General features: G+C 47.5%; 2 protein-coding genes across 2 annotated transcripts in view; both read left to right on the forward strand.

The window, feature by feature from the left end:
* Positions 1-16865, forward strand: part of LOC8024858 (A disintegrin and metalloproteinase with thrombospondin motifs 16) — a 95959-nt gene extending 79094 nt beyond the window's left edge. Inside the window, exons 9-25 of the mRNA XM_042289406.1 lie at positions 349-401; positions 804-909; positions 1898-2186; positions 2714-2815; positions 3194-3381; positions 4077-4143; positions 4273-4393; positions 5815-5966; positions 7237-7433; positions 8085-8139; positions 8693-8804; positions 10700-10854; positions 11826-11859; positions 13133-13369; positions 14647-14776; positions 14844-15026; positions 16641-16865. Of these exons, the coding sequence (XP_042145340.1) occupies positions 349-401; positions 804-909; positions 1898-2186; positions 2714-2815; positions 3194-3381; positions 4077-4143; positions 4273-4393; positions 5815-5966; positions 7237-7433; positions 8085-8139; positions 8693-8804; positions 10700-10854; positions 11826-11859; positions 13133-13369; positions 14647-14776; positions 14844-15026; positions 16641-16644 (2185 nt within the window). The 3' untranslated portion in view covers positions 16645-16865. The remainder of the gene's footprint in view (positions 1-348; positions 402-803; positions 910-1897; positions 2187-2713; positions 2816-3193; positions 3382-4076; positions 4144-4272; positions 4394-5814; positions 5967-7236; positions 7434-8084; positions 8140-8692; positions 8805-10699; positions 10855-11825; positions 11860-13132; positions 13370-14646; positions 14777-14843; positions 15027-16640) is intronic.
* A 2195-nt stretch (positions 16866-19060) lies between these two features.
* Positions 19061-22120, forward strand: part of LOC8035128 (lipase member J) — a 35338-nt gene continuing 32278 nt past the window's right edge. Inside the window, exons 1-2 of the mRNA XM_042289312.1 lie at positions 19061-19121; positions 20404-20423. Of these exons, the coding sequence (XP_042145246.1) occupies positions 19061-19121; positions 20404-20423 (81 nt within the window). The remainder of the gene's footprint in view (positions 19122-20403; positions 20424-22120) is intronic.

Raw genomic sequence — 22120 nt, forward strand, 5'->3', positions numbered from 1 at the left:
ACTATTTCTTTTCAATCAGCCAATCAGAGGTCGGCGTCGCTCTGGCATCATCGCAACTCCTGTGCAAGTGGCAGACGAACTCGCGTTCCGCATTCTTTCAACGAGGCAGGCTGCGAGCAGGTGCGATAAACAGTGTTACTGAGTAGGTTTCCAATTTTTCACCGTTCTTAACCGACTCATGAGAAAGACGTCCAGTAAGACAGTGTCAATAACAAAACACGACTTTGCTTGTGTATTGACGTCAATGAAATTCGCTAATTTAAGTTTTTATAATTACATTTATAAAATAAAACAAAAAGGATTTGGATGCTGCGTAGTGTCGGTTATGTTTTAACGTCTACTTTTCAGAATCAACATGTTCGTCGTTGATGAGAGAGGCACGAGGAAAAGGCACGTTGTCGGTAAGGTTCTTTTTTTATTGTCGATTAGGTCATGGCAAAGAGGCCGATTCATACGAGCCTTAGGCGGTGTCAGGTTTATGTCTTGCCGAGTTCTCCGAGATTGGACTTTATGAACACTAGAGGACTTCTCAGGTTCCCTAAACCGAAATTTCGACTCAAGATGAGTGACTTTTGTCGACTGAATTCCATAAAAAAATCATACAAGTACAGTAGTGCACGCTCTGGATTGCTCAACGATTCAACGGAAGGGTTCAACGGCACTGATGAACGCAAGCTAGCGTTCTGATTTATTCACGAGTAAAAATGGCCAACGGATTTTTAAACCTAGGTAACCTCTTTTGACTACATATGCGCAACTAAACGACTGTCTTGGGATCGACCTCTACCCGGGTCACCTCGCAGGTCTGGCGCCCGTAAGCGGGATGTGCAACTCCCTCAACAGTTGTACCATCAGCGAAGGAACGAGCTTCCAGAGCGTCTACGTCGCCAGTCATGAAATGGGGCACAGGTAAGTAAGTTGCTGATGCTCGAAAAAAAAAACAAATAAACAAACAACTAAAACACTGCACACTGAAGATGAAACAAGGAAAACAAGCAGAAATGTGTTGCCCTAGTGCGTTTATACCCTTAGATGCGATCTTCACGCAGGCAGCCCTTTCTGCCAGAAAGCAAACTCTTCCCAGTGGTCATCCTCTACAATCTCTCGCGATCTTCCCTCTTCCTCGAACGCAAGGAGCGGATAATAGGGAGTTTTCATAGATCGTTTTCGCCGTCCCGTAACGCCCTCCGCAACCCCCTACGTTACCCGGAACTCTACAGTCAATGCTATCGGCGCGCAGGCGCAGTAGAAGCTTCTTCGTTGCGGAGGGCTTAGCGGAGGGGAAAACGCGGTCTACGAAAACTCCCCATTAGAGCTCCTCCCCGCAGAAATTAGGAGTGGTTTTTTCGCTTCCTTCCTGGGAAGGAAAAGGAAAAAATTGAGGTTTTCTGGGGGTACAAGTAAAGCGACATAAAGAACCCCCCTCCCCCTTCCCGAAGAGAGGGCAAGAAACCTTCCTTCTGCCTGTTCATCGGCCTTGGTCTGATGCTCGAACTAATGGGACAAAAAGGAAAGAATTTAGCAAAGGCAAATATTCGTAATGAGCAAATCGTTTAATACATATTACTAAGGCAAAAGTCCGATAGGGTCATCATCTGCACAAGGAGTGCTTTATACAAAAAATATTCTTACACGAAACGTTGGCCGATTTGTCACTTTTCCTACCCTAATAAAATATGCACAAGAGCATTTATTACGAAAAAAATATGTTTGTATTTATTATTTGAAAATTCTCCCATAATGCAACCATTACCGCTACCACCACCACCATCATCATCATAATCGTCATCATCGGAATCGTCATTCTCCTTCATATATCATGACCATCATCGTGTGGGATCACCAGCACCATCTGCTGAACGTACGCTAACGGCCAGTCTTCGATGTCCGCCTTCAGCCTGGGCATGGAGCACGACGGCGTGCAGGACGGCAATCCTTGCGACGTGGACAACTTCGTCATGTCTCCGACCCTGGGCGCCGGCAAGACGACTTGGTCCGCCTGTTCGAGGCAGTACATGGCCAAGTTTCTTCGCTCTCAGGCAGCCGTCTGCGTCTTCCAGCAAGCCAGCCTCGTCAACTTGCTCGGGCCCAAGAGCGGTCTGCCCGGGGAACAGTTCACGGCCGACCAGCAGTGCGCCCTGAGGTTTGGGTCCTCCAGCCGGAAGACGTCGCATCAGTCACTCCAGGTAATAATACCATCTGGATGCCTTTCATTAAAGCGTTAGTCATCAGTCACTCCAGGCAACAGTACCACCTGCATCTTTTATTAAAGATCTAGTCATCAGTCACTTCAGAAGGCGATACTCTGGATACCTTTTTTTAAAGCACTAGTTATTAGTCATTCCAGGCAATGGTACTACTTGGATGCCTTTTTTTTTAAAGCGTCATCAGTCACTCCAGGTAATGGTACCACCTGGGTGCCTTTTATTCAGCTAACAGACCCAATCTGAGCTTTTGGTGAAAGCACCAGTCATTCACTCTAGGCAATGATAACATTTGGATGCCTTTCGTTAAAGTAGCAGTCATCAGTCGTTCCAGGTAACGGTATTACCTGAATGCCGTTTGTGAAATCACCAGTCATTAGCTAATCCACGTAAGGGCACCGCCTGGATTCCTTCCTTCGTTAAAGCACCATCTTTACTCGCTGCGTGTTGCGCGGTCCCTTTGCAAGAATCCGACGCACACTGACGACGATTGACGTTTTCTGGCCCAGGAAACCTGCAGGATGCTGCGCTGTGAAATGAGCAGAGGACTGACGCCCGTGTCCTTCGCGGCACATCCTGCACTCGAGGGCACTCCGTGCGGGGAGGGAAAGGTGCGTTCACTGTGAATCTCAGTGCTTCAGCGTATAAATGCCTATCGAGTCATGGCTTAGGGATCGCCTCCTTGAAAAGAAGAGGACCCTCGAAGGCCAAGCCGCGTGCACACTGCTACTACATCATCAAGAAGACAGTCCCCAGACACTGTCCAAGGCGTGTTTTTTCCTTGCCCTGTCAGATTTGTCATAGAAAAACTATCTGCAGACATGTTCCAAGAGTATATATTATGAAGTGAACATTAGCCTCGAACATATGCTTGAGGCGTGTTGATTCGATCATGGTGCCTCCAGCGGTGTCCCTTCTATACGATGTACAAGCACTGGCATTGGGGCTTTAAGTTTACTCGTTCGTTGTCTGTGACGCGTGTGTCCCAGTGGTGCAAGGGCGGCAACTGCGTGGCCCGTAAGGATGAGTTGGAGCGGAGGAGGTCCCGGGATCCTCCCGTGGACGGGGGCTGGGGCCCCTGGTCTGCCTTCGGGTCCTGCCGGTCGGATTGCGTGGGGCGGGACGACTTCGCCTACGTCGGAGTCAAGGTTTCACGGCGGCGCTGCGACCGCCCCAGGTACGATGGCTTGAACCGCGACAATTGAATGGAGAGGGCGCAATAGCTGAAATCTTGATACCAGTGAATTGAAGAAAAAATTATGGGGGTGGGGTTGTAGAAAGATGCATAAAACAAACAAAAAACAAGGGTGACTTTTTCAGGTAGAGACGTCTCCGAACCATGCCTGAAAAATTCCGGGTGCATTTGAAAGAAGAGAGTATTTTTCTGCACTACGACTACGACTAGGATAAAGCATTGAGCAGTTTAGGTTTAAGTAAACTTATCGAATGGTACAGCACAATATATACAGTTTGTAAGGAATAACTAGGGAGGAAACAGTTCATCCGATCCAAACAGGAACTTTTATAAACACGTTGCTTTATGGTGGGGTGTATTGCAGCGTTTTAATTCAGCATTTTTGCTGGTTTCTCGTTGAGTGTTGGTGTGTCTTGCATTGAGCCAAGTCGATACAATTTTAACAATATCTATACATAACGGAGTTGGAATCCCTATCTTGATGTATATTTTTTTATATGTTCAATTTTATATTTCTGACAGTGACCCTGTTTGTCCCTTTCATTTCCTTGGCGACTTTACCAGTATTCACGTTCGGGTTGCTTCTAGATTCCCAATAAAATTATAATGGAGGCGTGAAAAAATTGCGGTTTGTTCGCTTAATAAAATATAATGTAATTTGTCTTTTTCTTCCGCAGTCCACAGAACGGAGGAAAGTTCTGCGAAGGATCGGACAAAAGGGTACAAATTTGCGACGCCAGTCAGGTGAGCACAATCTCTCTCCCCCCCCCCCCCCCCCCCCCCCCAAAGAAAAAAAAAGAATGTAATGCGTGAAATTCACTGCCTAGAAATGTTCTTAATATGGTCTCTCTTTCCTTGATTTTTCTTTTTTAGATTTGCACAGCGTCGACCCCGCAAAGGCTTTTGGAAGACTTCCTGCAGTCCATATGTAGCCAGGCCTCACTGCGGGACACTACCATTGAACCATACGGGACTCAGTTTCCCAGCAGAGACTGTGAGTGACCTACATCTGAGACACAGTTAAGACACAGTACATGGACTTCAGACAGCCGCGTTTTACTTAGGCTTTACTTACGGGGGGCTGAAGAAAAGGGGATGTTTCCTCTTCTCCTCCCCAGCCTTCCTCCCCCTTGCCCTGTTTTCTTGACCTGTCACCGACCACTGACGACGAGATGTTTTGGTAGCGCCACCTCGCGGCCGTCCTCCTGTGACGCAGCTGGCAGGATGCGAGCGGACGACGCGCTATGTCAAAGCACGGAGTGGCTATGTTAGTTCGCCTCTATGCAGATTAACAACGGATTATTTATTAAATAAACGCGTATGACGTTTCTGTGAGTTATCTCTCTAACTGATACCAGCGCTTCTAGGTTGTTTTTTGTTAAAAAAACAAACAAACAACTTCCAAATGTTTAAAAAACAAGCCTGGAACTTCACATTATACTGTTTCCGCGACGTGCGTCAGGGCTATTCATAGCCTCTCTGACTCTTGTTTTTTCACATCTGTGGAGGCTGCTGTAGAAAAAGGTTTTGCATTCACTAAAGTAAATGACGTGCCGTCTTCTTAGCTGTTCAAAATTGTGTTGCAAAGCGTCGCACACTTGTTTGAGTTACATTGAGTTTGTCGATACCGACGCTTCTATCCAAGTGTGACTCGACATTTGCTGACGCTCAGCTCCTCCCATGATCGAACACGTGGCAAAGAAGTTTGTCACATCGCGTCTTCTGCTCGAAAGAAAAGCAGACAGTTTGATCAATTCTTACATTGTCGGACATGGCTCGGTAAATTCAGGCGATTGATTCATTTGTTCTATCCCATTTTTACTAAAAATTGTTTATAAATTTGAAATCGCTCGTTGAGAAGCGCATATCACGTACTTTGTGCCCAGTTCGGTCCGCAAAATTAAACATACAAACAGTAGTAAGTCTTTGGGACGCTGAAATGCCACCGGTTCACTAGATTTAAGACTTCGATAGCGAGGGGGTTTCGCAAGTTTCGCATCGACCGGGTGAATAAGCAGGGGCTTAATTGAAGCGACTCCGGAAAGCAGCCTCCACTTCTTCCTGCCAGTTATTTGGAGGAAATGTTTGTTACTAGCTCCATACGCTGTCTGAGGCGTTTTGTAGGTGTGTTCAAGTCCCATTTCATATACGAGAAATGTGTGCCTGCACATGTATGAAGTAAACGTGCTTGATACGCGTAAAACACCGCGTCATCATGTGTGCAGCGTATTTTGTACACGTGCAGCACGACAGCGACTTTTTATACACTGTCTCCTAGATGAGCATTGTCTTCCACAAGTCGAGGAGTTAAAGAGGGCCGACTCTCACTTGGTTTCAGCAGTGGCGTTTGTGCGGAAACGCTCTTGTGGACCACAGCAGCTGGTGTGGTGCATTCATCGCACCCTTCTGTCGCAGATTCTCACTCGTGCTACGTGTGGTGTCGAAAGCGGGTCGGAGGCTACATGACCCACGGCTGGAGAATACCCGAAGGGACGCCGTGCTGGAGCCTCAGCCAGAGGCGCGACGCCCACAAGGGCAATCGCTACTGCGTCGACGGGGAATGCCAGGTATACATGACAGATGGGGAAGCGACACGAGATATATAAACCAAGGATCAGGGACGATGATATCGTTTACTTTTCATATTGCGATGTGATTCAGAAGGGCATTCTGCTGGGTATACGCGAGGTTCGCAATCATTTCTAATTTAATCTCTGCTACCGGCCCGTAATTGTTTCTTCTTGTTTTACCAATGGCTCGGTCAGAAGGCCCGGTTAGGACCTTCTGACCGATATATACATATATATATATATATATATAACCTTCCTGACGAAGACCTGCCTATATATATATATATATATATATAAGTGAAAGATGCGTACTGTCGGAGTTACTAATTCGAAGTTTATTACGACGTTTCGAGCGGGGACCGCTCTTCATCAGGTAGCGAGTATACAGCCCGCGAATGTTTATATACCCCTAAGAAGAAATTAGAGGGAGTAAAGTACCGTAGAAAATGGAAACAGCGTTGACAAAATAGATAGATTACACAGAAAGGAGAGGGTTTTGGTGCCCTCTCTTTTCTGTGTAATCTATCTATTTTGTCAACGCTGTTTCCATTTTCTACGGTACTTTACTCCCTCTAATTTCTTCTTAGGGGTATATAAACATTCGCGGGCTGTATACTCGCTACCTGATGAAGAGCGGTCCCCGCTCGAAACGTCGTAATAAACTTCGAATTAGTAACTCCGACAGTACGCATCTTTCACTTATTAACTTTTCCCGGTCCATTGTTTTCATATTTACCTTACTTTACCTATATATATATATATATATAGGCAGGTCTTCGTCAGGAAGGTTAGACTAATATATATATATTATATATATATATATACATATATAGTCTAAAAGTGATAATAATTATAGTTGCTGACAACATGGAAGCCTTTTATACCTTTATTTAAGTGGCGAGACCACGAGTCTTTGAGTGCGTAACGAGCGACTTGACTCTTTCGGGCCAGGAGCTTTATAATTTTCATTGTATGTCGTACATGTCCGCTAAGACTAGCCTTTAAATTATACAAAGTGGTTAGCTGGGAGTTGCATTGGGATGAAAAAGGGAAACAACGTGATCGTAGCTGAAATTGTCCGATGCACCATGCTATATAGGCCTCTCTGAAAGTGCCGCCTCACTGCGTCGCCTTCGCTTGTGGCAGGTCACTTCCAGGTTCAGACTCATCATCATACCAGATGTTACTACTGTTACTACCCTAACATTTATAGACAAGTGCGTGTAAAAAAGACATTTTTTACATCATATCTGGCGGATTGTTGCAGGCATTCGACTGCTACGGACGCAGCACGGCCGAAGACACGGACGAGACCGAGTGCCCGAGACAGTCCATGACCATGGTGGCCAGGGCCCACGGCGTACCCGCCGGCTGGGGGCCCTGGCATCCAGTCAGCGAATGCAGGCATTCCTGTCTCGTCGACGGCACGGGATTCCAGCTGGTGTCCCGAGAATGCAACTCCATGTGAGTCGGCTGCACAGTTCCGTGCTCAAGAGGCTCCAGGCTCCAGACGATCGGTGTGAGCGGGGTCTCATCCCTGACTGTAGCCACTGCCAACTCTTAAGAAAGGAAGGGCGTGACTTACTATCTTCGCGCTCCTTGATTGGTACTTGGGTGTTCTTATCGAATGATGCTGCAATTTGATTGGCTGCGGAGAGATAATTGATGCATGAAATTCGCCACGCCCCACGTTTCTTGGCCTATTAGTGACCAGAGAAGATCACCAGATAATCTTCAGTCAAAAGTTGATGGTGGCGGTATTCGGCAAAAGAGTCATTGTCCCATGGTTGGCCAAAGACCGTTGGTCAGTCTCTGGCCAAAAGTTCTGCGGGTGATCCCCTGTCGAACGTGACCGGCTAATGGATGTCCCAGGATTGTCCTCCAGCCAAGAACCGTCTTGATTGTCGACCGGTACACTTTGGCCGAACTTGCCAGTTGAAAACACATGAAAGCATGAAACGGCTGAAAACATGAAAACATATTTTGGCGAGTGCACTGACCAAAGTTCTTCGGCCCTTTATCGGTCGTTGACCGCGCGCTGCCCCTAGTGCTGCCTAAACTCGAAACCTATCTGAACACTTACTGTGTCATCGTTTTGAATGGGTTTCGTTTCAGATCGAGATGCAGCGGCAAGCGGGAGAACTTCAAGCTTTGTGACTCCACCAGAAAGGTAAACTCAGAAACGTACCGTGCAACGCTTTCACATGAATAGGTGCTTGCCACAGTATCTAGAACGTCATGGCACTTTCAAACCCATATTAATTTGGAGACACCTTAACATTGTAACATAAATACGCGCTGAAAGACATGCTGACCGTATCTCCCTTAGTTTGTTCTTCTCCTGGGCAATCCGCAGTATGTGGCAGTATTTAGTATTCCAGTATTCACAAGTCACTATTCATATAGTTGCCACAGAGAGAATACTTTTCAATCCGATATGCAATCAGCACAAAAAAGGTACGGCAAATCGATTAAAAAAAAAAAAAAGCAAAGGAGTCGACGACCCTTTTTTTTGGAGGGAAACGCTGGCACTGCGAAGCAGGTAACCAAGAACAAATACGTTGTTCTCTTGAGAATCCTGTCGGCGTAGTATTATGGGCTCATACATTTTAGCCAGTCATAAATTCAAAACAAGAATATTTGGGGTGTGGAAAAATATATTTTGTAAGTCGACTGATTGTTATAAATTCGCTGTCCTTACCGAAATGCATTCTATTCTTTAGTGTCGCGGAATGGTGACAGCCGACCAGTATGCCACCAAGATCTGCGAGAAATACCACCGGAAGTACCCAAGTCTTCTGAGTGGCAAGGGCCGTCAGTTACCTCGTCAGCCCGGTAAGGACTGTTCGTTTTGCGATCACTGCTGTTTGCTACATATGTTACCTCGTTGCAGAAGCTTCATATTAAAGTATACAGTGCGTTTTCAACTGAGGGGCTCACTGTAAAAGTGGCCGAAAAAATTGGCGCCGCCATGAGCGGCAGCCGCAGAAACCCTTTTGTAATGATTATCGTGCCTGGAACCTGGCTCTGACTGGTTTGTTTACCGCGTCCTAAAAAGTGCGACACCTGATGACGTCATAAAAGTGTCGTGCTGTCGCCGGTCGCGATCCTGGCGGTGTCCCAGCAGCTGTGGTGGATATGGCAGACGCTTGTTCTGCTGCAGGTCGCTCTCCATGTTGACACGGAAGCCAGGAGGAGTTGAGTCACCACAATGACAGCAACACTCGCATGCATTCCCTCGCGATGTTTTTTATTTATTTCATTTTTTTAATTTCTACACTTAACCGCCAGGATTGTGACATCCGACAGCATGTAGGCCAGCTCCTGCGACACATAGTGTCTTCCAATGGGTGCACGGTGCGCACTTGGTGCGCACCGGATAGCTGATGCGTTATCATCCATTGACTTCCATTCGTGGGGCGCACGTCACGCGTACGTACACGGCGACGCAACGAAAAACTCGACAGGTTTGCTTACAGTTCAATACGGCGGCGCCCAATCGGAAATAGGGTTAGGGTTCTGATATCGCTGCCAGGGCGTCTTCACGAACAACTTTGCGGTGTGGGCTGTTCGCCTGTCGTTGAGACATAAGTCTCACGAGAGGGGTGGGGTACGTATCTCGACAAAGAATCGGCACCCCCTCCAGCTCGATGAAAAGCGATTAGTGAGATTTTTTGAGCACCGAGGAGTGTTTTCCCGTCTAAAAGTGCATCAAATGGCAGTGACTTGGCGTGTCGTCAAAAGCATAGGCTTTTCTCGTTGTTCGAAGTTTGCTTGTTTGAAGGTGACTGATTTGCGAAAGAGCGAAACGACGATTCGGCATCTAGAAATCTCGTAACAGCAATCCCAGCGCTACGTTCGATTATATGTCTACATATAGCTTCATAAAGGGAACAACTGGTTTGAATCACTGTATTTTTTTTGAATGATGCATTTTGGAATTGTTTTAGTATAGTATACATTGCTATAACACGTCGTGACATATTCATGCCAATTCGGCGTAGGCCAAAATGTTCATACGACTCATGGACAGAGGAAGGGTGTAGCGGACGGTTGTCAAGAAAACACTACCGTCGCTCCATAAGTTCTTGCAATCATCGTGTGTTGTAAGCCCTCAAAGAAAATAATGGATTATTCCATAAGAAGGCTCGAAATACATTTAGAATCCACTGGCCCGAACCGGAGCCCGAACAATAAATACGACGTGAAGAACTTAGAACTGCTGCACCCCATCGCTTTTCTACTAGTCAACATCCAACTACAACATCCGGGCGGCAGGGGCGTGCACGTTGCACGGTCCCCACGAAGCGTGTCTATCGTCCTCATTGTCCTCGTTTAGTTCGCACTCCCTTACATAAATGGCGCGATAGCAGACCCTGACCAGGGGTGCTGACCTGTGGAGGGTTTTCATCCTTCATTAAAAACTGCACTTGCACTTTCCGCGAGCGAACCGTGTCGTATTTTGGCTGCACAGCGGGAAACCTGGATCGGTGGTGGTGGCGCCCAATGGAATTCGTTACTAATTTTTTGCCACTTCGGAAAAACTTTCGGTGCATGGGCAGAACAGGAGAAAGAGAGAGAGAGAGAGAGAGAAACTTCTAGTTTCGCTCCGAGTCTGGAGCTGGACGTTAAACACGTCATTCGGAATCACGTTCATCGTATACTAGAAGGGTGCATTGGATGAAACAAGCTAAGTCGACCTTTGCGGTTCCTCCGCGTTGCGGACACAGGCAACCCCCACGTGGCCTGCGTGGTGGCCTGCCAGGACCGCGTCTGGAAGGACACTCATTACCAGATGGACGTCTTCGAAGAGGGCCGCTTCCCTTTTGGAACGGACTGCAGCGGCAGGCGCGGCAGCGCCTACTGCGTCAGCGGGCGCTGTCAGGTAAGCTGTCTTAACTACCTGTCCAGAAGGGTCTGTCTACGACGTCACGTCGACGATTGGTCACTGCTGGTGGCCGTGAGTTCCTGCCTGTTAAACTCGACCCGTTTGGCGGTGTTTAGCTTGACGTCGCGAATGTCCACAGCCTTCACATAGTGACAATTCAGTCATCGTGATACATGACTAGAGTAGGTACGACCAAATATATAGCCTGGTACACATAGTTTATATTATATCCAGTGTGAAGCAGTATGCCTCTTGCTTGCCTACTGGAGTTTACACTCTGTGTCACTTTAAGGTGTACTACATAGAAGGCTACAAGCGTGAGGTCCATCAGGGACTCACATCGGCTTTACGAACCATCGCAAAGAGGGAACCACTGCCAAAACTTTGAATTCAAGCTCCTGGCCTTAGCAAATTTGAAGGTTGATCAGTATAGTGCTTCGTCATTTTATAGTAGAAGCCTCGGGATTAGAGCAAAGGGCTAGTAACATTGGCCTCTGGAGAAAAACAGTGCGTCTTGGAGCGCCCTTTGGATTGGAAGACGGCTTCGACACGCAAATTTTCAGCATGAGAAAAGAAGCTTTAACTTATTTTAAACATTTAGATCTTAATTTGGCTGTGTAATACCCTGGTTACACGGGCACACTTAACTGCAGTTACGCGAAGCCCCAGTTAGTACAAATACTTGCGGACAACATTTGGTGGCTATGCATGCAGTCAGAGATATATTTGTGTCCGTGCGCCTGAGCATCTTGAGTATACCCATCAACGCAATGCACGCGGGCTCTTCACTTCTTTTGAAATAACTATTCGGGGGTATAGTGCGGTAACTGTCGCGTAAGAGCAGAGAAAGGTGAGTTTACTGCGGTTAGGTGTGCCCGTGTAACAAGGTATAGTGGAAGGAAGGGTGTCGCCATCGTTTCGTTGTGTAAAACGACGTTCATTATATCCTACTATTTTCTTATTTACAGAGGTTTTCGCACGAAGGGACGCCACTGGAGGAAGGCAAGTTTATTTTTGAAAAAGCCCTACTCTAATAAGTAACAAAAAAAAAAAAAAACACACACACGAAAATCTACATGCTACCAATGGCCCGTTCTGAATAGCGTGGTATACCTTAACTGTTTTACTTCCAGCGCTTGTTCGCTGGTTTAATACTTCGGTGTAAGTCAAAACCAAGTTATGAAAATTGCACGTGTAGAAAGCAACATAAGGGCCGAGGCAAGTATATTCCTTAATGTAAAAGTACGAAATTTGAATGACAGAAATGAGACACTGTTTTAAGAATGGGCTAGTAGGACGGAGATGGGTGGAAGCAGGGCCGTAACCAGGGGGGGGGGGGGGGGGGGGGGGGGGGGTTAGGGGGGTGCTGACCTTCCCGAAATTTTTTGCTGGGTACGGCCCTGGTCGGTGCACTGACAGCCAGCCGATTTTAATCTTCGCCTCTGCGCACGCGCAGAGGCGCCGGTCGGCTACCGGGTACCAAACCGGGACCGGTTCTCCGGTTTGCTGTAACTCTCTATTATATGCCACCGATGCACATGATTGATAGGCGAAAACAAGACAACAGACACTTTCAAAATGGCCGCCGTTGTCCCCGAAACCTCACCCCCCCCCGCCCCCCCCCCCCCCCCCCCGAAATTTTTTTCTGGGTACGGCCCTGGGTGGAAGTGAAGGTTCAAGTACATTGAAGGAGCTGAGCCTTTAAGCAAAATAAATCTCACCAGAGTTTGCCCTGGCTGTTATTATGTTCACTGAGTAACCCTAAGTACAGGTCAGTGGGTGATCAGACGCGTGCCCATACAAGGCGGTTTGAGAGGAAAAAAATGCAGATGATTAGGAATACTCGGGAGCCTTTTAAAAATACGGGATAATTCGCCGTAAAAGGCAGAGTTCAGAATCCGTAGCTTTTAGATGTCCAGCGCCGTGTGCGATAAGTCCAGCAGGAAGCGAGAACAAGAAAGGCCCTGTAGCACTGCTCGTAAATCATACAGAAGACACGGTGTTCCCTGTAAAACATGAAGACACAAGTATACGAGGGCACTCCTCAAGAATGTTCGAAACACGTGCTTCATACACATACTTGCTTCGGACATGTCCGCCGACAGTTTTTCTATGCCAAATATTACAGGGCCGTTATACAAGGAAAAAAAAAAACACGCCTTGTGCAGTGTCTGGAGACCATATTCTGCATGATATATAAGCAGTGCAACCTCGGCTTAAAGAAAAACCTGATTGCGTTCCCGGTCAGCCGCAGTCTTTGTTGATGCATCTTCAGAGGCTGTTCAGCCCCGTCCTCCTCAGCGAGAACGACGTCGCCGTCGGACCAAGAGGAGCGCCCACGACCGAGCTGAACGACACAGCGGACAGCAACAGCAGCTCTGGAGGCGACCGCTGTCTCTCGGAGGACCCATGGTGCCGCTCTGGTGGCTGCAGACCAACCAGACCTGGGCCAGGGTTTCGCCGTTCGCCTGGAAGGTCATCATGTCTGACTGTACCTTGCCGTGCGGAGGAGGTACGTGGGGATTTATCAAACTGCTTGGCACGTGGAGAAAGAAAAATAATGGTTTAAGCCATTACTATTTCGCTAACCACCATTTTAAATCCTTGAGTTTTTAGACATTCATGCCGGATCTTTAATGTTTCTTTACACAACCAGATTTTACGTCATGGGAACTCTTCAGCTTGACTTCAGACTGTAGGCTAGCTACTTTTTGCCTTTAGAGCTGATGTGGCATGCGTAACTCTTTTATACAAAGTCGTGTACGCTAGCATGTAAATACGGCTGAAACATGGCGTCCTTCACACCGCTGTTAATGTGCCATGGTTATTCTACGTCTATGGCTAGCTTTGGACAGCCAGTTCCGCCCTGTCAGGTTCTGTAGAAGGTACCGTACCAACGACAGACACCGGAGTAATTGTAAGTAGTACGATGTCTGTTAGTGCGATGCATTCAAATACGTATATTTTTTCACATAATTACGCTTGTAATTGGGATGTTTCTTGGGAACATAAGTTGTTGGTTTGGTTTTTAATTTCTAGCCTAGGTGGCGCAGGCTACCGCCCGTTATAAAGGGTACAGCCGTTAGCATTCATCCATCCAAAGTTGCCCTGTTAAGCGGTGCCAAATAGACCGATCTCACCAGCCAGTTTCGCTACGCCGCCGCTGACGGCATGCATCGTGGCAACTCGCGCCACTAAATACACTACGCTTCAGAGTAACGACACTTACACATCTTGATGCTTAAAACTGTGGTTGCCAGTTATCTGAACCTTTATCTGAAATCACAAAAAACGCTTTTCCGTCCTCTACAAGTGTTTAAACAGTTCACAACAGAGCAAAGCAATATTACATGAGCGAACACCGAATCTAATGCTGAGGAAGTCGCACTTTTGAATCATGACAATCGGCAGTTGCGTCTGCTTTGCAAAGCACCTGAAAGGCGGCGCCCCCAAGAATATCGGGGAACAGGGTGCCGATACTCCGAGCGCACGTAGCTCATAAAGTGGCTCTAATGGTAACTGTAGTCTTTCCGCACGTGCCACAACCCCGGTGCGGGGCGGCACGAATAGAACACGAAACGGCAAGAACTGACCCGTTCACATTCGCCCGCCTCCATGTGAAAATACAACCATGGCGGCGTCATGCATGCGTGGAACGCTCGCTGAGGTCGGTCTATCAAACACTATAGTGAAGCCCCGTAGGGACACTAGGGTGATGTAGGGCGATGACCACTGGTGAAGCCAGGGTTGCCCCGCTCTTTGGTAACGTGTGTCCGTATGACGACGCAGGGACTCGGAACACGAGTGTCCATTGCCAAGTACTCGGAAACCGAGTGAGCGACGACCTCTGCGACCCTGCCCTCCGACCCACCATGGCAATGGGAGTCGGAGCCTGCAATACGGAACCCTGCTCCGGCAGGTAAGTTGCTCCCATTTGCATTGACCGATTCGTCTTCATCGTGCCTTTGGGACCTCTTTCTCTCCAGGTGGCACACGGAGCCCTGGAGTCCCTGCTCTCGCTCGTGCGGGTCCCCGTCTCACCAGAGCCGCGTGGTGGCCTGCCTCCGGCCCCTGACGCAGACCTTGTTCTCCCTAGTCCACGACTCGAACTGCCCGCGCCCCGAGCCGCCCAGACTCCGCAAGTGCTACCTGCCGCCGTGTCCGGGAAGGTATACAGTCGTCCCTTTAATCGTCTTCCCTTAAAGGCCGTCTGGAGGGCGTTACATCGAGGGGCCGGAGATGGCGAATGCCCAAAGAGGACGAGCGCAGCAACGAGGCAATTTTGGCGCCGCTTCATTATATCCATCAGACGTTGGCTGCCGTCCGAATTGTGTGAAACCGGGTATAAAATATACTTCCTCTGTGGTAACGTGTCCAGGCCCTCTGAACTCGTCAAACACAAAGTTAGCGCCCTAGTTGACGGAGCGCAGTGATTGGCTTATCACAACCATGACTTGGCGCTTTTTTGCCGACCTCCAATCGGCGCGCTCTATGAACTTTTGGCTCCAACGTCGTGTTCCACGCGTGACAAAAGAGAATGGGAAGGAGAGCTACGGGAGAGGAGATGATCGAGGCTGTATGTATAACCAATTCGTAATAAGCCTAATCCATTTATTAAAACGTCGTCACATGTCGGCCGTCGATTCATTTAGTAAAGGCTCCGTTATACTGTAATAAGGTGGTGAACTGAACCAGTTGGTTGACGTTATACATAATGGGGAAAACAGCTCAGAAAACGCGGGCCACAAAGTGAAACATACCTCTTGTGTATGTTCCTCTTCGTGTTCCGCGTTTTCTGAACTGTTTTCCCCATCGTGCTCCGTTATACTCCGACATCGAGAGTAACAAACACTGCGTAGCGCAGCTCACGCAGATTCTGATTGGTCGCAGATATCGAGTTCCTGCTCGCCGGCCATTCAAAGGCGCGCGTTCTGTGCTACGCCGCGTTCGCTCCGCTCAACGTCGGAGTACAAGTCAACACTCTAGTCAACACTATCACCGTCGCCAATTGCGTCACGTTATGAATGAAGTCACTTTACTTCCCTTCGCCTTAGGTCCAAGCTTGGCCGATGTTATGAGTCGAAGGGACGGTCAAACAGCGAAAAGGCCACGACATCATGGCGTGCTCTCAGCAGCTGATAAAACCAGCCGGTGTTCGCATGCAGTCTTTCTGTACGTGTTCCTCCGCCGGGTCGTTCCATCGAGCGCAGAGGGCACTCATGACGTTGCGCTTTTTGCGCTGTTTCGTTGGCCCTTGGGCTCGTAACATCTGTCGCGCTCGGAGCTAAGGTGAAAGAAAGTATAGTCACGCGACTTATGACTTCGTTTCCGTGACACTTTTGCGTCCTACGATTTCATCGAGTTTCCCCAGTCACGAACTAACGTATTCGGCGTTAAAAGTTCCAGCTGACGGAATCGTGTGACCGCGGTTTAGTTTTGCCCCAAGCACCGACCGAGTCGGCCAACATGTCTGTCGAAACCGAGAGAAAATCGAAGCAGGCGGAACCTCTTTTAGCAAGGAGAGACAAAATGCTGGTTCGCAAGATCTCTATGCTCTCAACTGGCTGCATCGTATTTCAGCTTCGGCTACGGAATATTGATACGCGCATTCCGAAAGATCAACATTATGTTGTTCTACTCCGGTCGCCAAAAGGACGACAGGATTCGGTTTGGTTCCACTACTCTGAAAATTGTTCAGTATCAGTATTGATCTCTCCTCACAAATACTCTAAGCGTAATTTCGTGACAAAAGGAACTAATGTAGTATCGCATTTGTATTGCAGATGAGACCTGCCGTGCCTTGCTGCTGTGCAGCCATGGCCGCCAAGGCCCGCCTTCTCTCCGCGGACGACGTCCCATCGCCAGCTCCTGTGCCCAAAGTCAGCTCTATCGCGCGTTGCTTCACGGGGCAACCGGCTTCGACATAACTTATTCGTTACGTTTATCTAGCAATTTTATGTGATTTTTTTTCCTTCACGCACGTCAATAAAAAAAAATATAGGAACGCCTCTAACTCGAGTTATTACGGGAACAAAATGTACTATGTTGAAAGAATGGCTGCAGGTTTCTTGGCATTACCAAAGTGCCACAGCAAACTTGTACGGAGCGCAGGTATACGTCCGCACGTACACGAGGACTAGGATGCTTCGTTTCCCCTTTTCCTCTCTCCCTTTTTCTCTCTGAGTCTCTTTCTCTTGCTTCTCTTCACTTCTCTTCATTCGTTTCATGGTGTAACGAGGTTGCTAAAATCGGCATCCGATGGACACAACCACATAGCTGATTCACACACTTCAGACTCTGACGACCGTGTGTCTTAACACTCCGTAAACTCCCTTACAACGAGAGACCACAAAATGTCGCGGAGCCGTGGGACACTTTGGCATGTCCGTGTTTCTTATTTCTTCGCGCATCATTCTTTATATTTTTTAAATCGAAAAACCTATTTTTTTTACAGTTTTATAAACGATTGTTTTTTTTATAGATGGTGCGTGCATTTCACCTTGAAAATACCGCAAAGAAAGCGTTTTCGCCTACCATACTCGTACTGCGCCCCCCCCTTCCCCCCCCCCCCCAAAAAAAAAATAATAACAATGATGGCAATAGTTATCTTGCGCGTTCTCCTACACCACGGCTCCCGGCAGGGAGGTAGCCATAAGGGTATAGAGCAACGTTAGAAAAATACCATCGCTCTGGTGGTTTAAGCCGTGGCCACACTGCAAATATATCGGACAAAAGACACTCTGCTGCAGACGCTGTCTGATGCGTGTTTCTTCCTCGTAAGTGTGCTTCTTTCACATTTCATACAAAAAGCGTGTGCAAACATGTTCGAAGCGCACACGAATGTATATAAAGCATACCTGCTTGGAACCTACGCTCGAGCCGCGTCTCCGCGGGTAATTCTGCCGTCATGTCTGCGGAGAACGCAGTGCCTTTCCTACATGGAGCGCGAGTTCGTCTGCTTCCTTTGCACGAGCTGTTGTGACGTCAGAACCCCAAGTTCTGATTGGCTCTGATCGAAGAATAGTAGGTAGACCTCAAGGCAACCTACTTTGAGGTCTACCCACTATCCTTCATTCAGAACCACTCAGAGCTCGGCGTTCTGACGTCATTACAACTCCTGCAACAGAAGCAGACGAACTTGCGCTCCATGCACATATACGACGTGCGAGCAGTTCGACTGCGGCTTAGATATCGGAACAAGAAAATAAACATATAGCAAAGTGGGCCATAGTTGTTCCGCGTGATGGATTCCACGACGCAAATAAATATGTTTTTTTCTGGCCGTCGGCAAGTGGAAGTGAAGCGGTGCTGCAGCTGCGAACTCCCTCTGAACGGGGACATCGATAGGTGAGTGCGAGTCAGATTCAAGGTTGCGCGTTTTAAAGATTCAATTAGAGTCAATAACTGGGGATATCTGACGGAGGGAGCTACATTGATGCACTATATTTTTTTTTTATCACTATTCTAGTAATATTGTTCTAGGGTTGGGTAAAGTACACCTAAAACGTGATTCAAGTACCAAGTAAATGAGACGTTATGTACTTGAAGTAAAGTAGTAGGTACAGCGGGTGAAACGTACTTGATTTAAAGTACCGTAAATGCGATGTCGTTTCAAACTAAAGTACTTCTCTTAATAGAATCTTTCATTATACAGAAAGCATAAGAGAGCATGATGTCACCCTGAACTTCCGCAAGCAATCCTTTCGTGGAGGCTTGCCTAATATTTTCATGCTTCTTGCTTGCGCTGACCGAACGAGAAGTAGCGAGAGTTTAAAATTCTGCGGGAAAGCTGCCCGCGTCATCTGCTCGCGTTTCATGGTGACAGTAAAATACCCCTCCCACTATTTCTTCAGAGTCGACAAAGCATCATTTTGTCATCAAAATTTAAAGGGGCGGTGCAACAATATTCAAATGGTATGGGTTTTTTTTTTTTTACTCGTTTGTTGCGGTATCATTTCAAGGACAAAAGCGAGCGTTTTCGTTCAATCTTTCCTTCGCAAAACTTGACGTAACTCGACGGTTGCAGTATCTGTGTATTGCTGTGTATCTTACACCGCGGACTTCACTAAGCAAAGCCCACGTGGAGACGCCTTACGCTGAGCCATGGACACAAAAATGGCGCAGAAACACAGACATGAGGGGGACAAGACAACGAAGACACCACGCCGAGTTGGCAACGTCGTTTTTCTAGTGTTTCTGTGTGATGGATTTCGTGACGCGGTCTTTAAACAGATACGTTGAGGTCGTCTGCAAGTGGGAGTGCGGTTAGGCTGCAGCTGCCGACTCTCGCTGAAAGGGGAATTCGACAGGTGAGTACGAGACGGGCTTAGGGTCATATGGATTGCAAGACGAGCCTTATGCAGTCTATTCGAGTCAATTATTTGATCCAGTTAACTGGCAGATAGATGATTTGTTTTTTAATACTATTCCAGATTATTTTAGGTATTTTAGGTTTGAACAAACTTTGAGGAAAAGAAAGACGGTGTTTGCATTATATATAAATATATATATATATAGTCACATACAAGTTACTGGCTCTGCAACTATTTTTGTACTTTCAATAAATACCGCTTAAAACTATTTCTTGATGTCATTCTTAAAAAACAAAACAAAAATCGAAGAAAAACAAGCGGCGTTTGCCGCTTCAACTCGTCGCTGGTGCAAGCGACCACGTGATCTGTAGCCAATTATATGTGCCGCCAATTGTGAGTATCAGTAATGCGTACAAAAGCAAACGCAAGCGCCGCGCGTTATATTTGCGTGCTAGTCCAGGCTGCTCGTGCCCGTCGTCACTACGCGCAAATCCGAGACCGCAGTTTCCGCTCCGCGCACGAGCAGTGGGGAACACGCAACGCTAACGCACAGTGTTTGCGTTCGCTCGAATACGCAATACCAAAGATCGTTCAGCCTTTCCACTCTCGTGAAGAAGGAAGACCAGCGGAGCTGTACTCGATACACTGTGTGCTTCTTCTTCGTCGTCTGTTTTTCGCGCTGTTTCCTAAGGTGAATTCCCACCAACGCGCCCATAGAGATCATACGAACGCGCCCAACTATCCATTCTTCTATTATACCTGGACAGCTACCGCCATCTACGAGCGACGGCGGAAACCGTACTGGTTGTCTACTTGCCGCCGTCGCTTATAGATGGCGCTAGCTGTCCAGGTAGGTTTGTGTCGACATACACGGACACGATCCTGGGGAACCCAGCATTTAACAGCTCCGCTTTAAAAACAAAATATAAAAGCTTACTAATGTTTAGAATTGCCACGCTGTGGAGTTGGCAAAGCACGGGACGAGCGCTGAGTTGCGCAGATTGTTAAGGTTCGGCTATTCACGTGATCGCAGCGATTGTGCCGGAGCCGCGTCCCCGATTGCATATGTGGAGGCATTGAGCGTCACGAGCTCAAACGAAATGCTCACGCTGTGCTCTTTTCCACATTTAAACATCGACACGGCGGGGATGGCAAGACTTCATGACGAAGCTGTGGGGATCGGATTGTGGACAACGCCAACGAAGCGGTTCCTGCTACTTGGTCAACTGTTATGCGGAGAGACTGAAAGAAAACGTACGTTTTTATCCTCGAAATAACGCGGCGACAAAGAAACTTGTTGTACTGCGGAGTTGCGTGCGAGTGTACTTCGATCCCACGTGCCTGCGGGCTTCTCTAAAGTGGGAAGCATTCCTATAGCCAATATTATTGCACGGCCCCTTTAAGAATACGCCAGAAGCCCCTGATAGACCCTCATTACCGCAAGCCAGTGTTACGTCGTGCCGACGTCTACGTGGAAAAGAAAACTGTACTGCTTATATGTTTCGACAACCTCGATGCTAGTACGCCTCAACGGGTGACCTGTTTCTTACCTGTAGATGAGAAATTGAGCCAGTGCAGTAACACCGCTAATCTGGGGTCTTTAACTAACGTGAACCACGCAGCGCTGCTCACCAGCAAAAAACAAAAAACAACAATAAAAAACAGCAAAACAACAACTAAATTCTTTTTTTTTTTTAGACGGGTTTAGCAGTTGAGTGTTTCCCTCTTGTGCACCCGGGGCTGGGCCAGCGTCTTTCTCTCCCACAGGGGGGCCCCATGACTCTAAACTAAACTCTATCTGTTTTAGGACGTTAAAAGCCCGTTGATTCACCGTCTGCAGACATGTTCAAAGCATGTATGAAGCAAACATGTCAAGCGTGTCAGCAAGGTCTTTTGTCCTCGTGTCTGGAGCGAACGTTTTTTGTACGATGTACGGGGCTTTAGGCCACTTTGTGGAATGACTTCAAACGCCGATGCTCCTGTGCTCGGCTTGAGACTGACCCTGACTGCATGGTTTAGCTAAAGTTTGTCGCGAGGCAACGTGGCCGTCAGTGCCGTAGATGCACCTTTTCCGATCTCGGCCGGCGACTCTGTGAGATAGCGTTTCCGTGGAGGGAGAACTTTTGGGGGTGCTTTTGTTGTTCTTACCACTGGTGCACTCTTAACAGCGGATTTTATCCAATCGTTTCGGCGTGCCCGACATACATTATGGCTGGACTGGTCCGAGGGATGCCGTTCTTGGTGACTGTACTGCTCCTGATGCTGGGAAACCTCTGGGACGAATGCCTTGCTCTCTTGGCTTCGAGGGACCCCGACTGCTTAAGGAATGTGGTCAGTCTTGTACTATACAATTAAGGACACTCACTAACTATCGTTAAAGACGCGGTCACATTGCTCGCACTTAATGATAAAAGAAGAAAAAGACATCGTGTTAGGTGAGGACATGATGAGGGAAAAACCTGCGGACGCGTTTGAAGTTTGTACGCTTCGTCGGAGACAGGTTTTTGTACCAATCTGACGGGATCGTCGTACAGGGAAGAGCCACGCCCAAGGCGATCTCTGTAGTCTGTCTTTTACATGATGTGCTAGCCACTAGGACCCCGGCCTAACGAATCTCAATTTGAAAATACGGTGTACAGGAATTTCTTGTAGACACCTGGATGCCTTAGCACCGATCTCTTATCTACATACTAAGTTTGTACCTATTACGTCACAGTGATGTAAGATCAGACACTCAGAATCTTCTAGTCTTTAGTTCTGCAGTTAATTTTAATTTTGAGAACTTAATATCTTAGCTTTTTTTTTTTTTCTGGTTTCGACGCTAGGGAACCTGTAGCTTCAATTAGTTTGCTAGAAAGCAGTTAAATAACAGTCTGAACTTCATTTTTACGAATTCTGTTAACCAAGTTTTGACGTCTTTTCCTGACGTTTCTGAAAATAGCAAGAGTGCG

This window comes from Ixodes scapularis, unplaced genomic scaffold (assembly GCF_016920785.2).
Source record: "Ixodes scapularis isolate PalLabHiFi unplaced genomic scaffold, ASM1692078v2 PGA_scaffold12__126_contigs__length_90152505, whole genome shotgun sequence".
Taxonomy (NCBI): Eukaryota; Metazoa; Arthropoda; class Arachnida; order Ixodida; family Ixodidae; genus Ixodes; species Ixodes scapularis.